General features: G+C 31.2%; 1 protein-coding gene across 2 annotated transcripts in view; it reads right to left on the bottom strand.

Moving 5' to 3' along the window:
- Positions 1–11894: 11894 nt before the first annotated feature.
- The window catches only part of LOC114327606 (tumor necrosis factor alpha-induced protein 8-like protein), a 151765-nt gene continuing 147961 nt past the window's right edge, over positions 11895–15698 (bottom strand). For both annotated transcript variants that reach the window (XM_028276279.2, XM_028276278.2), the window contains exon 5: positions 11895–12449. In XM_028276279.2, the coding sequence (XP_028132080.1) occupies positions 12036–12449 (414 nt within the window). In that variant the 3' untranslated portion in view covers positions 11895–12035. The remainder of the gene's footprint in view (positions 12450–15698) is intronic.

Raw genomic sequence — 15698 nt, 5'->3', positions numbered from 1 at the left:
GAAAAAGTGGGACGTGGGGAAATAAATATGGCACTCATAAGTGGTATTGAAACAACATTAGATACAATAAATAAGGATAAAGGTAAATACAACCTTTTTGAAAGAGTATTTTTGTTGTTCTATATATTTTTCATATATAGATATTTTTTAGTGGTTCTCAGTGCAAAAATACTCTATATCTAAATTTTCATGCAACAAGAATATCATTAGAGATATGTAATATCTGTTATATGTACAAATGTTCACAACACTGATGCTTGTTTCAACATTAAACTAACAAAAAAATATATTATAGGGTTCAATATAATTATATTAATATCGCTGTGTGAAATTATTTTGATATTTTTCGACTACATATAGTGAATACAGCTAAATATCTGATGCAATGTCATAGTTGCTCCCGCTAATAACCCTCAGGGGTTGATGCGGTTAATGAAAAAAAGTCATAGTTTTGATGACATCCCAGGCAACCAAGTGACGTCATATAACGTTGAGGAAACGTCAGTTTTTATTTGAATATAACACGTGTTTGAACATTACGTCATATAGACGTCTTTTGTAGGTGATTTTAAATACGTAAGATTAATGACGTTAAAATTACGTTTAAAAAACGTTTTAATTTCAGACAGCCTAAGTCAGACGTCACAAAATTGGGAGAAGCTTGCTTGTTGGCATTGACTCCAAACAATTTGGTTTAGGTATAACGCTAAATGTTCATAAGAAATTTCTCGTTTATTGTTTACGCGGTTTGTGACTTGTGTGATAAAATAAGACTTTTCATTTAGATATTTAGTTGAAGAAACGTGTTGATTTAGAGATTTTTATGCGTTTTTGCTCAGTGAGTTAGTTTAATGCAGTAATTCTTCTTGACAACTATTTGAGGTTATGTTTATTTGTTTTAAATTAGTCGTTAAATAAAGATATTAAGACAGCGTTAAATTAAGATATTAAGTATGCTGGATAATTTGTTAATAAATTATTTATTAGTTTCATATATATGTTGTTTCAGTTTTGACACAGTAAGTAGGTATATATAACTACAGTAGAACGTCGATAATCCGGACGTCAAAAATCCGGACCGTCAATAATCCGGATTTGCATCTATCTAAAATATCTGATTATTTTAAATAAATTAAGAACTTCGCTGCAAAAAACGAACCTCTACCGCAGTTCAAAAATATTTTACACATTTTTTTAAAAGCCCAAATAATGTCTGATGTTTTTACTGTACACATGGTGCTATTATAAATTAATTACAATACAGTGTTTAAACATAAAAAAAATGTTTTGATTAATTTCACCTCTAGACCCTTTACTGTACAAGAGAAAACATAAAAGTTGAAAACGTTTGTTGTACTTTAATGTGTATACTGGCCTTTTTTGATGTAATTTCGATAATCCGGATAATTTTATAATCCGGATGGGGTCCGGTCCCAATTAATCCGGATTATTGACGTTCTACTGTAGTGAAAATTCTATAATGTGAGGGCTGGTGCAATCATGCAGAATCAATGTTGCTTCTAGCGCACAAGCGATCTTAAACAAGTTGCAGTATATCTTCGACACATGGGACGTAGGCCTATTATAGGTTTCATGTTACCTATTTTTTATACTATTTTTGAAACATCTGAAAGAGGTCACTTTTTGAAATTATTAAAGACGTGATTTTACCGACGTATAAAGGTCGTCATCTTTTTGACGTTTAAAAATCGTCACAATCTCGACGTGAAAAACACGTAGATACGATTACGTTTTAAAATCGTTACAATTATGACGTCAAATCGATGAGACAAATACACGTGATTTTCAACGTCAGTACTACGTCACAGAAACACGTCAATTGGTCATTTTTATGACGTGTTATCTACGTTACAAAAACGTCGTTTGGTTCCCTGGGATACATATTAATTGACAATAATAAAATGGCAATAATAATATGACATACATCCCACATAACAATTTCATGTTCTTAATAGATTCATAGAACATACTTTTCAGAAAAAGTATATGCTAGAATATGCGTAATTACCATTAAGAATGTGCAGAAAAGATGCTGAGTATAAACTACATTACAGTACTTAAACGTTCTATTTATATACTTAGAATGTACTACCGCACTTCTTTTCAGTAACTACCAAGAATATACTTTTTAGAATATTCAAAGGAAGTGCTATAAACCTTCTATTTATATACTTAGAATATACTACTGCACATCTTTTTAGTATGTAGGAAGAATATACTTTTAAGATTATTCCAAGCAAATGCTATATTGTTCAGAAGTATGTTTTCAGCATCACCTAATCTCATCCTAGGTTCTACCAACTATCATATTTACATATTCAAATTGCATACGAGAATGTAATTAGTACATTTTACAATATTACTTAAAAAGTAAGTAGGTACATACAAATTTTATTTATTTATATAAATATTATATAGGCGAGTATATAATATATACTTATTTAAATTATATTTAGGTATTATGTGCATATCAAAATTAACATGCTGAATTTATAAATATAATACCTAAATATAAATATTATATAATATTTAGTGAAACTAAACTATAAATAAAATTTATATACTTTGTACTTACCTACTATTTAAGTAATATTGAGCTACCAAAATGAATTTAATATTTTCAAGCACCACAAACAAAATAAAGATATTATGTATGTTCCTAGTCCTAGTTCCTAGTATACTTTGTATGGTTGATTCCACGAATATACGACGAATATTTTACTATGCTACATAAGAAGTACGGAATTAAATGGCTCTAATAATTATTCGAATAAACAACAGTATAATTTGCAATTTACTTGCGTTCGTCATATTTTGCACAATAAAATATTCGTTGTCGAGATAATCCAACACAGTCGTATATTCGTGGAATAGGGTATAGTTCGTCTTCCTCCTAACAGCATCAAACATAGATTGGATACAAATACAAATAATGCCTGTGCACTGTGCCTGTTTAATGTTTGTGTTTTCATTTTCATAAAACCTTTGTTAATTCCTACGCAGGTAGAATGAGAAGGGTCATTTCCGTTATTCCGTTTGCATTATTCCGATCTTTTACGATCTGGTTATGGTGTGTATTCTTTCCAAACTTTAAATTCCAACGATGTAAAAATACTCATGGTAAAATCAAAATGAAAACGAATTTTTTTTTTCTTTAATACAAATTGATTTTTAAACTTTTTTACCATACCTACAATTAAACCAATTTTGAGAAATTAATTCGTCTGGGATACCTATGTACGTACATAAATTTTGTTAATTATTATAAAAATAATAAGTTGATAATCTATAAGGCTAACATTATTCTTCCTATTCGCGAACTCAAGCGAGGGTGCTGCCGCTTATTTGGAACTAGAGGAATTGGGATGAAAATTTAAACAAAGCATCCATTAACCTATGTATCAACGTCGACTGAATGCTTGTCCGGTGTGTTCATTTCATGAATGATTTATTTATATTAATTAATTACAATAATAGAAAAGTATTAATTATATCAAAATACGTTATCCCAATTACATCGGTCATTTTCATGCAACTGCACTGCCACCTATAGTCGATTGAGTTTGCGAATACATACATATTTTTTTAAGATATTTTAAAAGTATATACGTACAAGTATGTGTTAATCACGTACTTTTAAAATATATTCGATGAAGGTATATTAAAGAATGTACCTACTTTTACGAATATTCTGAGATACTACGTACACGAATGTGCTCAGTATATTCTGTACAAGAATATTCTTTAAAGTATATGCAAAGAACATGAAATTTAGAATGTTTTTATGGTAATACATGCTATGCTTTGTACTACGCATGTACTAATAAGAATACACTCTGTCGAATGATGGTTTAGATGCTTTGAACATGATGCGAACATCATTGTTATGTGGGATATTAAGTAATAACAATTAATAATATGGTTTTAAAGCCTGTAACAAAATTAAAATTTTCTAGAATTTGCAATTGAGACATTGTATTAAAAATTAGATCTAAATATAATGACTTTGGAAAATGATTTGCCATTTTGTTGGTTCCAAAAGAATTAAGCTCCTGATTAAGGGAACCATTAAGCTGTCAGTTGTCAAAATAACTACAATGTAAATATGGTCACGGTTCAACCAATTACCAACAAGCAGCAAGACAATAAAATTTAAATTAGTTCTCCCTTTAGTAGAAATACTAATTTGCAATATGATCGAAATACAGAAAAGATGATGTAGACTCATTTTTAATCTGTGTTCACTATAATATAATAATTATCCAAGACCAACGCCAGATTAACAGAGCCGTGTGGTATAAAAGCTGTTATCTTCTAACCTACTTTATTTATTTTTTAACTCCGATCATTCTGGCCTACGTGTAACCACCTTTTGAAGATCTTGTTAACAAGATTTGTTGTACTTTTAGCCCTATGTGTACAGATGAGTTTCCATTTAATACATATCTAAGAATATTTTGAAAGTTACATCTGAGTAGACTGATATTCTTGTGAAGAAGCATACAAAAAGCCATCTTTACACTTTAACCGTCTATTAATATACCTGCTATAACACAATTTTATCCTGCTTCTTCTTTTTGAGTATACATAACTGTGTTTTTTTTTCAATGTGCCTCTAGTAAGTTGTCGTTCCATCGTCTTCGTGGTCTTTTGGTATTTTTTTGTTCCACTTAACGTCTTTCTATTGGGAAACCGTTCATTTGATCTTCCACTTTTGCTTCGAGCTTTCCATAGCTGGATAGCGCGATGCCTAGATATTTAAATTCCATGACTTGCTCTATTATCTGACCCTCCAGCTCTAATTAACATGTATAGACCAGGGCGCACCTGTAAAAATATTAGTACATTTGGATGTTGAGAGGTGACTCATATTTTTTGCAGAAATTGCTTGAAAATAACTCATATAATAATATTTAATTTATCCTCCCGAAAAAACCACAAGAAAACAAGTACATATTTGCATTTTACGTTTTTCAACCATTTATGCTACACTTAGGACCTTCATATTTTATTCTGAAAAACTTTATGTTATAATTCAATATTGTAAATTTCATTAAGATCGGTTTAATAGATTTTGTCAATAAATTTTGCAATCCAGCTTTCGCAAATAAAATTCATTTTTTCAAAATGTTGCAGGACTGAAAACAGGAGCGTCATTTGAAATTTTGTTTGGGAGGGGGGGGGGCAAGCACTATATATACAATACATTATATATGATGTTATGATGAATATTGATGTATTTTTTGTAAATTTCAGTCATTTCTTCAAATTCATTTCAGTTCATTTCTTCAGTTCATTTCTTCATTTCAAAAGAGGGGGGCAAATGCCCCCCTGGACGCCCAAATGACGCCCCTAACTGAAAATAAAGCGGACAGCAAGTTGAATTTTTCTTACGTATATAAGAATACTGTACCTTTCATTTGCAAGTTGCAAAATTAAAATGGGTTAACTACCACGGCGGTAGGAATTTTTTTAAATAAACATTAATTTTTGGTGCTACGCGCAGGACAGCGGATACGTTTGCTCTGATTGGGCATTCCAATGACCTTTGATAATTATTGATAAATTTTAATTTTTAGTACATTTCGATATAAATAAATAAATTTGTTTATTGCAAAATAAAAAAAACATACTCTGTCCTTTGAAATAACACTTTTTTAGCAAAAACTTTTTTGTTCATATATTTTAACTTAAAAAATGAAAATTTATTATTTTTAAACATATGAAATTGTTTAAACAATATTTCACAAGCAATAATCAAATTACTTTGATTTTTGTGGAATTAAAATATTAAAATACAACAAAATATAGAGTAAGAAAATAATATATTAAATAAAGATTGGAGTAAATTTTGGTGGAATTCAACTTGTGTGAATCGAACACCGCAGTCCTGCGCGTAGCACCAAAAATTAATGTTTATTTAAAAAAATTCCTGACGCCGTGGTAGTTAACCGATTTTAATTTTGCAAATTGCAAATGAATGGTACAGTATTCTTCTATATGTAAAAAAATTCAACTTGCTACCTGCTTAATTTTCAGTTCTGCAACATTTTGAAAAAATGTATTTCTTTTGCGACAGCTGGATTGCAAAATTTATTTTGCAAAATCTTTTGAACCGATCTAAATGAAATTTACAGTATTGTTTTATTGTATCATAAAGTTTTTCTGAATAAAATATGAAGGTCCTAAGTGTAGGATAAATGGCTGAAAAACGTAAAATGCGAATACTTGTTTTTTATGTTTTTTTCGCAATTATTGCTATTTTGCAACAAGGGTGACAATTTTTAAAATTTTTAACCAATCCTATATTGTAGTAAATTTAATTGCACAACTATTTTGTCAATGCAACTTTTCTCAGAAGCGAACACTTTTAAAGTTATAATCAAAAAACGAAGAAAAAAATCGAATTTTTCCTTAATTTTTTGACATTTTGATTATTTAAACAATGGTCCGGACCTTTTTGAGTGGGAGGATGACTCAATTATTATTAAATGAGTTAATTCCAAGCAATTTCTGCAAAAAAATATGAGTCACCTCTCAAAGTCCATCTCAAAACAGATGCGCCCTGGACTCTGGACTATTAGTAGATTTGCTGTTATAACCATGCATTTGGTCTTTTTGGAGAAATTAACATGTTAAAATTTCTGGCGGTTAGATTTATTCATTATTATTCATTTTATTCAAAGCGAATTGTTCAGTTATTATCTGTCAGAATGTAACAATAGAGATCAATATAATAGGTCCAATTTGTTACTATCATTTAGACAATTTCATTTGGTTAATTTTACAATATCTATGTATAGTTGCTAGTGTTGTTTTTGTAGATGACAATCTTCAATAGATCTGTAGATTTTGTAGATCTTCAATAAGTGTCTGGCTTGGATAATTATCCCATTATAAACAAAATCTATACTATGTAATAGTCGTCGAAAAATAAAAATAATATTATGCTTATAAGTTCTACTTTGATGAAGCAACGTCTAAAGAAACATTTGTAGATATTGCCAAGCTTGAACAAGACCTAACTGTTCGATTTACATTAAAAAAGCGGTGGTATCTTTATTTAAATCCGGAAAATGTTCAAATGTGACAACATGTACACGTCGAGTTCTAGATGGAATCATTTTTAGCGGAATATATGGTTCTTTCAACAAGTTTTTTTAGAAGTATAGATATTTATATTTTGCATGTGGTTTTAGATTTGTACTGCTATACAAAACATTTATACTCATCAACACCAAAAATTTAGATTTGGGTTGTATGATCAGTGTGCGTAAGAGTTGTTTATTTAGATAAATATGTACTAGTGTGATATGTACAAAACCTTGTAGCTTTCTGATAACGTTTAAAAAAATTCATATTATACACTCTTGGATAAAGATCTTAGGAACAACTTACAACGAAAAGTTGACATCTAATTCAACATAGAAGAATAACATATTCTTCTTCTTCAAGTGCTATCCCCGCAAAGGAGGTCGGCAATCATCATAGCTATTCGGACTTTTGAGACGGCTGCTCTGAAAAGTTCACTTGATGTACATCCACACCATTCTCTCAGGTTCCGCAGCCATGATATTCTACTTCTTCCTAGGCTTCTTTTTTCCTTAAATCTTCCTCAACATGATCAGTTGGAGCAAGTTGAATCTCTTTCTACGTGTAATATGTCCGAGAATATTCCATTTTTTTTGTTTTGATTCTATTTAAGATTTCCGTAAAACCTCTTTGCGACGTGACCTCTCCATGATATTTTCAGAATTCTTCTATACACACATAACTCGAATGATTCCAGTTTTTTTATTGATGCCACATTCAAGGTGTAAGTTTCCATTCCATAAATAGTGGAGTCACTGAAGGTTTTCACCTCCGATTTCGTTAAACCTTCATCGATTTTCATGAAAATTGATGAGTAGTTAGAAGATACTTCAAGAAACAAAGGTGACATGATGCCAACTTGCGCTTTTACCCTGGCGGTAGATGCCAGCCCTTCTCGGGGGCGAAATTTTTTTATTAAAAATCATACCAGAAATCGATAGAGGGGCAACTTCTAAGCAAAATTTGTTATATAAAGTTATTAACATAAATCAATACTTTTTGAGTTATTAAATATCAAAGATTTTATTTTTTCTTAAAAAAATGCATGTTTTAAAGCAGTTTTTCACGTATTACTCAAAAACTATAAGCTTTTGTAAAAAAGTTATTATTACCAAAATTAAAGATAATAAAAAATTTAATACACTCCGCACTTAAAGAACTAATCTAATGTTATTTCAAAGTGAGTTATGGGTAATTGAATGTATATTTTTTTCGACGAGTGCTCAAATCTAAGTATTCAAGCTTACATAACGGGAAAACGATGCATTTTATAGAATATACTTGTTAAACAATTGTCAAAGTACTTCAGAATACCTATCAAATGAGCTCCAGTATAAGTTAAGAGCACCAAAATTAAGCAAGTTATGATGAAAATAAGAGAACCCTTTCGATTTTTTTTAAGAAAAAGTGAAAAATAAAACATACGCCACTTCCACAAAAATTAAAATTTGTAATAGTAATAATCCTCACAAGAATTTCTTTAGGTTAACATAGTTAATGATTTCAACAATTTTGACCGGTTTAGAATGCATATTTTTGAAAAAAAGATATAATTTAAAAAAATCAGAGTTTTTAAAATTATCGTACTTTTCATTTTCTTTTGATAATAACTCCAAAAATACTCAAGATACGTAAAAAATGACATAATATAACTAAATTTTAGTTTTTCTGCTCCAAATACTTTATCCATTTTACTATTTCCGTAGAGTAAAAAATAACCGAGATAGAAACGTTTAAAATTTCAATTTTGCTGCGAGAACCATGTAACCGGGGCCATTTAACCTTTTATTTTTAAAAAAGTAAGAGGTTTAAAATACTAAATTCGACGTTTTTTAATAGCTCTTGGAATCAACTTTTAATTAGATTTTAGGTGAACCTGATATATTAAAAATTAACGGAGTTATTTACAAAAAAACAATTACATTTTTTGGAAAAGTTTTTAAAAGATAAATTTTGAAAAATTTTTAGTGCATAAATTTTAATGCTGTCAACTTGTTCGAGAGCTTATTTGATAGATATTTCTAAGAACTTTGACAAATGTTTAATAAGTTTATGTTATAAAATGCTTCATTTTCCCGGTATTTAAGCTTGAATACTTAGATTTGGATACTCGACGAAAGAAATATACATTCAATTACCTATAACTCACTTTTAGTTAACATTGAAAGGTTTTTCTAGTAAGGAGTTTATTTGATTTTTTATTGACCTCAATTTTGATAATAATAACTTTTTTGTAAAAACTTATAGTTTTTGAGTTATTTATGAAAAATTGGTTAAAAACATGCATTTTTCTCAGGAAAAATTAAAATTTTTGATCTTTAATAACTCAAAAAGTTTTGATTTATTTTAATAACTTTATATAACAAATTTAGCTTATAATTTGTCCCTCTATCGAATTGTGGGGTTATTTCTAATAAAATAATTTTCACCCCCGAGGAGGGGTGGTATCCACCCCAGGGTAAAAGCGCAGGTTGGCACCATGTCACCTTTGTTCCTTGAGATATCCTCTAACCACTCACCAATTTTCATGCAGATCGATGGAGGTTTAACGAAATCGGAGGTAATAGCTCATATCCACCTTCAGTGACTGCACTAAAAACAAAGTCGAGAAAACGTACCACTCTGACTCCAAATATTTAGTGCACTTTTCTCATTTTGTTAAAATTTGCTCTATTCTTTTCTATTCCGTTCTTAATTTCCTGGAAGTACTCATTTGTGGAGTCGACATTGGTTCCGGTTATGAGAAGACTCTCGTTATTTGTTTGAGTTTTAGATATTCTCATAAATTTTCTCTTCTTGACATTCATTGTTAGACCGTATTATTGTCCATATATCGCTATTCTGGTCAAGAGTCTCTGAAGATCTTCAATATTTTCGGCTAAGATGACAGTGTCATCCGCATCTAATGTTAATGACATGCTAATGCATGTCATCCGCAATGTTATGATGTCCCATCAGCATTAATGGGAACTCCATTTACCTTTATTCCAGCTGCTTCACCCTCAAGGATTTTTAGGATCTCTTCCGAGTGGGCATTAAGAAGAATTGGTGACATATACATTATACATCCCTGTCTCACCCAACGTCTAATTTCAATTTCCTCTTACAGAAATCGTCCAATTTCAATATCAGAGCAATTTCAGAAACTGTTAGTGTGAGTATAGGATCTGTCGATAGTATCGTGGTATCGTACACAAACTCGCCTTTTATCAGAGGACCAAAAACGTTTGCGCATGGGTTTATCTTTCCATTTGCGTTGCGTATCTCACAGAATAGAGGCAAAACGATTTTCTTTCGTTAATAATTGCTAGCGACGAATTTAGGTGTCATTATTATCTTTACTATCTTGCAATCAAGCAATCAGACGAAAACGTCCATATAAGCTGTCACGTGGTGTCATTCTGTATGACAATGTTCAGCGTCATGTTAGTCATGTTGCCAAAATAGTGAAAGAAAATCTACAACGAAAGAAATGGAGGATATTAGATCATCCCCGATTTGTCACCTTGCGATTTTCACATCTTTGGGCCTCTGAAAGAGGCGCTAAAAGGTAATTGTTTTTAGTTAAGCGCAGAAGTACAATTCTGAGAGCAACAGCCATAATATGTTTTTAAGCAGATTATATACATCGATTAATGAAACAATGGGATATATAACATAATAAATGCCTTCATTTTAGTGCCTAAGATCGGTTTTAATTGAAAAAACCTCGTACAGTAATGGTAAGCTTAAGGATTTTATTTTGATATGTAATATTTCGAAATTATCATTATAATTGTACTCATTTCCTGAAATTTAAAGAGCCTAAAGACTAAGTTTTCAATCTAAAAGCACATAAAACAACATCAAAAAATGTTACTCTACATCCAATTATTGAAAACAATGGGAACCTTCTCTGGTAACACCTCCGAGGCTTCTACAATTTGCAAGCCATAACGGATGCTGAGACTAAGGAAGATGAGGGAATTTTACAATTTACAATTCACGTCCCATCTGCTCAGCGCGGTAAAGTTCCAACGAGAATGGTTCCCATTGTTTTCAATCTGGTAGGATCTAGAGTAACATTTTTTGATGTTGTTTTATGTGCTAGTAGATTGAAAACTTAGTCTTTTGCTAGCAGTTGCCGCTAGGGCATCCCTGCCATTTAGTTCGTTGCAATCCGTGACTGTACGCCGGGGTTTGGCCTAGTTGGGTCAGAGAGAGCAGCATATGTGCCTCCTGATGATAGACTAATAAGTTTCGAAACCGGTAGAGGTGCTTGCTGCACTCTTTGATTGAACTGGAATAATGATGCGGCTGTAGTTTCGTTATGCAACGAAACTGAAAATGGTTATTCATTTTTTTATTTAAAGAGCCTAGTTTAGAAATGATTTAATTTAATTCATATCCTAGATGTCCCAAGAGGTTAGTTAATACTTACGAAAAATAATTCATCTACATCACAACATTTAATGCCAGTTTTGGTTTTATTTATAAACGAATTGTCGTCGAATATCAGCTAAATCTATTAAAATGTTGAACCTTTCAGATCGACTCGTTATTTAAACTATTGTTCTGTACTAAAGGTATAAATTAAAGGTATAAATTTTGATTTTTTTATTAAGGATTTTTAATATTTTTTTGTGATTAATGGTAATATAGAGCCGGTTAGATACAGAATTTTTTTTCCTTGTGGAATTTATTATTCTTTTAATTTAAAAACCCTAATTAAGTATATCTATTTTTGTACCTACTTTGATCCCAGATAAAGGCTAGCCATAGCAAAAGTTTACAACTAAAACTAATGAAAGAACACATATTTATTTAGTATAAATATCATATATTCCGCGACGATTGATCACCTTTTACGAGAAAAGAAATAATATACAATACGGGCTTAACGTAAAAATAAATCACAATAATAAAATCACAAAATAGAGAGACTAAAGGTCGCCATTGTCTATGGCTTGATTTAAATCGGCCACCACCCTGCCCAGAGCCTCCCTGTACTCGGAGTTGTTCTTGAACACCGAATCCAGGAACTGGTCGTTCCCGAAAAAGGAAAACACGCTGTCTATTCGAGATAGAGATTTGTCTGTGAGATGTTTGGAGACGATAGTTTCAAGGCACTTTTGGCTTTCAGTAAAAGCTTGGACGATATAGTTTCTGTCGTAGCTGAAATCGACTTCGTAGAATGAGATTATAGCCATGCCGGCCAATCGGAACTTGGTCTTGAATTTTTCGGCCAGTTTTAGTTCTTCTTCGGAGAACATGTTGTTACGGTGTAATACTCCAAGTTTTATGACGATCTTGATGATGTTCTTTATGAGTTTTTCGGCTTCTTTTTTGTTGTCTGACTGAAACACAAAAAAATAAACTAAGTATATTACAAAACAAAGCATACTACACTTGAGAGCAAAACAATCGACTCACTTGCTGAGTTATACACGTTAGATGTCTCGAATTTCCTAAACCTGTTGTCCGATTTGAGTGACTTTTTTAGTATGTTATACCCTTATTATTTAAGAAAATCGATGTAATAATATTGTTGCTAAACAGGTAAATGCCATTTTATACCAGGTGTAACAATCATTATGTGCTTTTTTCTTGAAGTTTGGAACACCCTGTGGAATATTCTAGCACATATATAATATTTAAATTAGAACTACTTAGGCTTTCTTAACATTTTGTTTTTTGACTCATTGCTTATGTTGGATAATAAAAAAGTTATGCACGTTAACAACTAGCGATGTTTTTCTTCAATAAATACTCATTTTCTGATTAGTTTAATAAACAAGCATAAAGTAGGCTATGAGAAATTAACAATGTAATGGATGTCAAATTGTTAACAGTCAAAAAGTGTATGGTTTGTTGTGAAAACTGGTAGATTTATTATTTAAAGTTTCAATTAATTACGTATTTTTTGTTGTTTGGTGGAAATGGAACGCGGTACAAGGAATTTGACCCGTGATGAGTGTGTTCAAGGAGTGATCTAACATAGCGAAGGACTTAGCTACCATGCTATCGGCTCCTTATACTGGTAAAAATATTTTGCTAATGCACGATAATGCAAGACCTCACGTTTACGAACTGTACCGAATATTTACAAGAGATAAATCTTCGGACTTGGCCATCATAAATCTTGAATTGGCCATCGCATAGTCCAGATCTTAACCGGATAGAACATTTGTGGGGCATAATTGGCAGAAAACTGCGACAGCGTTTGCCATCTCCTAGAACCTTAAAAGAGGTAGAAACAGTAGATCTCGAGATTTGGAATGATATTGATCAAGACCAAATAGCACACCTCATTTGTGATATAAAAGTACATATCTCTTTTATTATCGAACATAAGCGAATAAATCAAAAAATAAAATGTTAAGAAAGCCTAAGGCTACAATTGAGTTTTAATTTAAATATTTTATATATGCTAGAATATTCCACAGGGTGTTCCGAACTTTAATTAATAAAAAACACAGTATGATTGTTACACCCGGTATAAAATAACATTTACCTGTCTAGCAACAATATTATTACATATATTTTCTTAAATAATACGGCTGTAACATACTAAAAAATCACTCAAATTGGACAAAAGGTTTAGGAAATTCGAGACATCTAACGTGTATAATTCAGCGAGTCAAGTGTTTTGCTCTTAAGTGTAGATTGAAAGTAAAGACGATTCAGATTTTATTACAGTACAGAGCCTGTGTAGAGGCACTGAACTGAAATAAAAAATTTTTATCTTTTCGGTGTAATTATTAAAATAATGACCAAAGATGCAACTAGCACCATCTATGAATCGCAAGTGAAATGAGTCAGGAACTAAAATTCAAATTATTTATTCTCTCAGCTATTTACGATGGAAAAATAAAGCACAACAGAGTGGTGAAATAAACTGCTCGTCAAAAGTTATAGTCCTGTCGCCAGGGGGGGTACAACGGCCTCGTTAATTCAGATGGACTTACCCAAATTTTTTTTTATGTATTTTGACCCGTAGAACACGAATTTTTTGGGTAACAGTTGATCCGGATGTCGATAAGATTGTTATAGACCAAGAACTTGAGGAATCAAATAACAGCGATTTTTGGCAAAACAAAACAATATTTTGTATTTTTTGAGTCATTTTAAGCAAAAAATATTTCTACAAGTTTTTTAGTAGGATGCACAGTTTTCGAGATACACGCGGTTGAACTTTCAAAAAATCGAAAAACTGCAATTTTTAAACCCGAATAACTTTTGATTAAAAAATAAAATAGCAATTCTGCTTAGCGCCTTTGAAAGTTCAAGTCAAATTATGTCGGTTTTGATTATTTGCATTGCTAAAAATTTATTGTGTTATTGCTAAACAAAGCTACAAACAACTAGTGCGTGAGTGATGTTTCTATGATTTCTCATTTAAAATCGAACGAGTAGGTAGAATAGGTACTAGTGCAATCAAGACTATTTCTACGTTACATGCGTTAAAACGCATGTAAAAGCACGGGAAACCCTACGTGTTTATAGCTTTGTTAAACAATAAAAAAATAAATTTTTACCAATGCAAATAATCAAAACCGATATAATTTGACTTAAACTTTCAAATGCGGTAAGCAGACTTGCTATTTTATTTTTTAATCAAAAGTTATTCGGGTTCAAAAATTGCAATTTTTCGATTTTTTTAAAGTTCAACCGCGTTTATCTCGAAAACTGTGCATCCTACGAAAAAACTTGTAGAAATATTTTTTACTTAAAATGGCCCAAAAAATACAAAATATTGTTTTGTTTTGCCAAAAATCGCTGTTATTTGATTCCTCAAGTTCTTGGTCTATAACAATCTTATCGACATCCGGATCAACTGTTACCCAAAAAATTCGTGTTCTACGGGTCAAAATACATAAAAAAAACTTGAGTAAGTCCATCTGAATTAACGAGGCCGTTGTACCCCCCCTGGCGACAGGACTATTAGGGATATAGAAAATTCTGCTGAATTTTTATAGTAGATTTTTTCGTGAACAGATTAACGGATTCCGCTAATTTTTTTTTATTATTTTAGACTTTTCTTTAGTATTTACACAGTTATGGAAAGGTTTACTCAAACTTTTTTTTTGTACTTATACCGGGTGGAAGAAAAGAAATGTTTTTCTTATGTTAAGTTTGAGACGCCCTGTAGGGAGGACGAGGTACAAATGGGAGTATATATCGAAATCGTATTGTAGTCTTTTGTTTTGTGAACATTTTGTTTTTTGAATGTCCCTGTTATCTTTAGAAATAAAAAAATAGACGGTTTTGTAATTTAACATGTGTTTTAACCGAAACAAAAATTAAATATTCAAAAAATATGAAACTACAACATAATATCGGGGTATACTCACCTTTGTGTCTTTTTCTCCCTACAAGGTGTCTCAAACTTTTGTTTCGGTTAAAACACATGTTAAATTACAAAACCGTCTATTTTTTTTGTTTCTAAAGATATCAGGGCCATTCAAACAATAGCATGTTCACAAAACATAAGACTACAATATTATTCTGATGTATACTCACATTTGTACCTCGTTCACCCTACAGGGTGTCTCAAACTTAACACAAGAAAAACATATTTTTTTCTTTCACCCGGTATAAGTACA

The sequence above is a fragment of the Diabrotica virgifera genome, chromosome 1 (assembly GCF_917563875.1).
Source record: "Diabrotica virgifera virgifera chromosome 1, PGI_DIABVI_V3a".
NCBI lineage: Eukaryota > Metazoa > Arthropoda > Insecta > Coleoptera > Chrysomelidae > Diabrotica > Diabrotica virgifera.
Note: the sequence above shows the minus strand (reverse complement) of the source record. Positions and strands in the feature narration are given on the sequence as shown.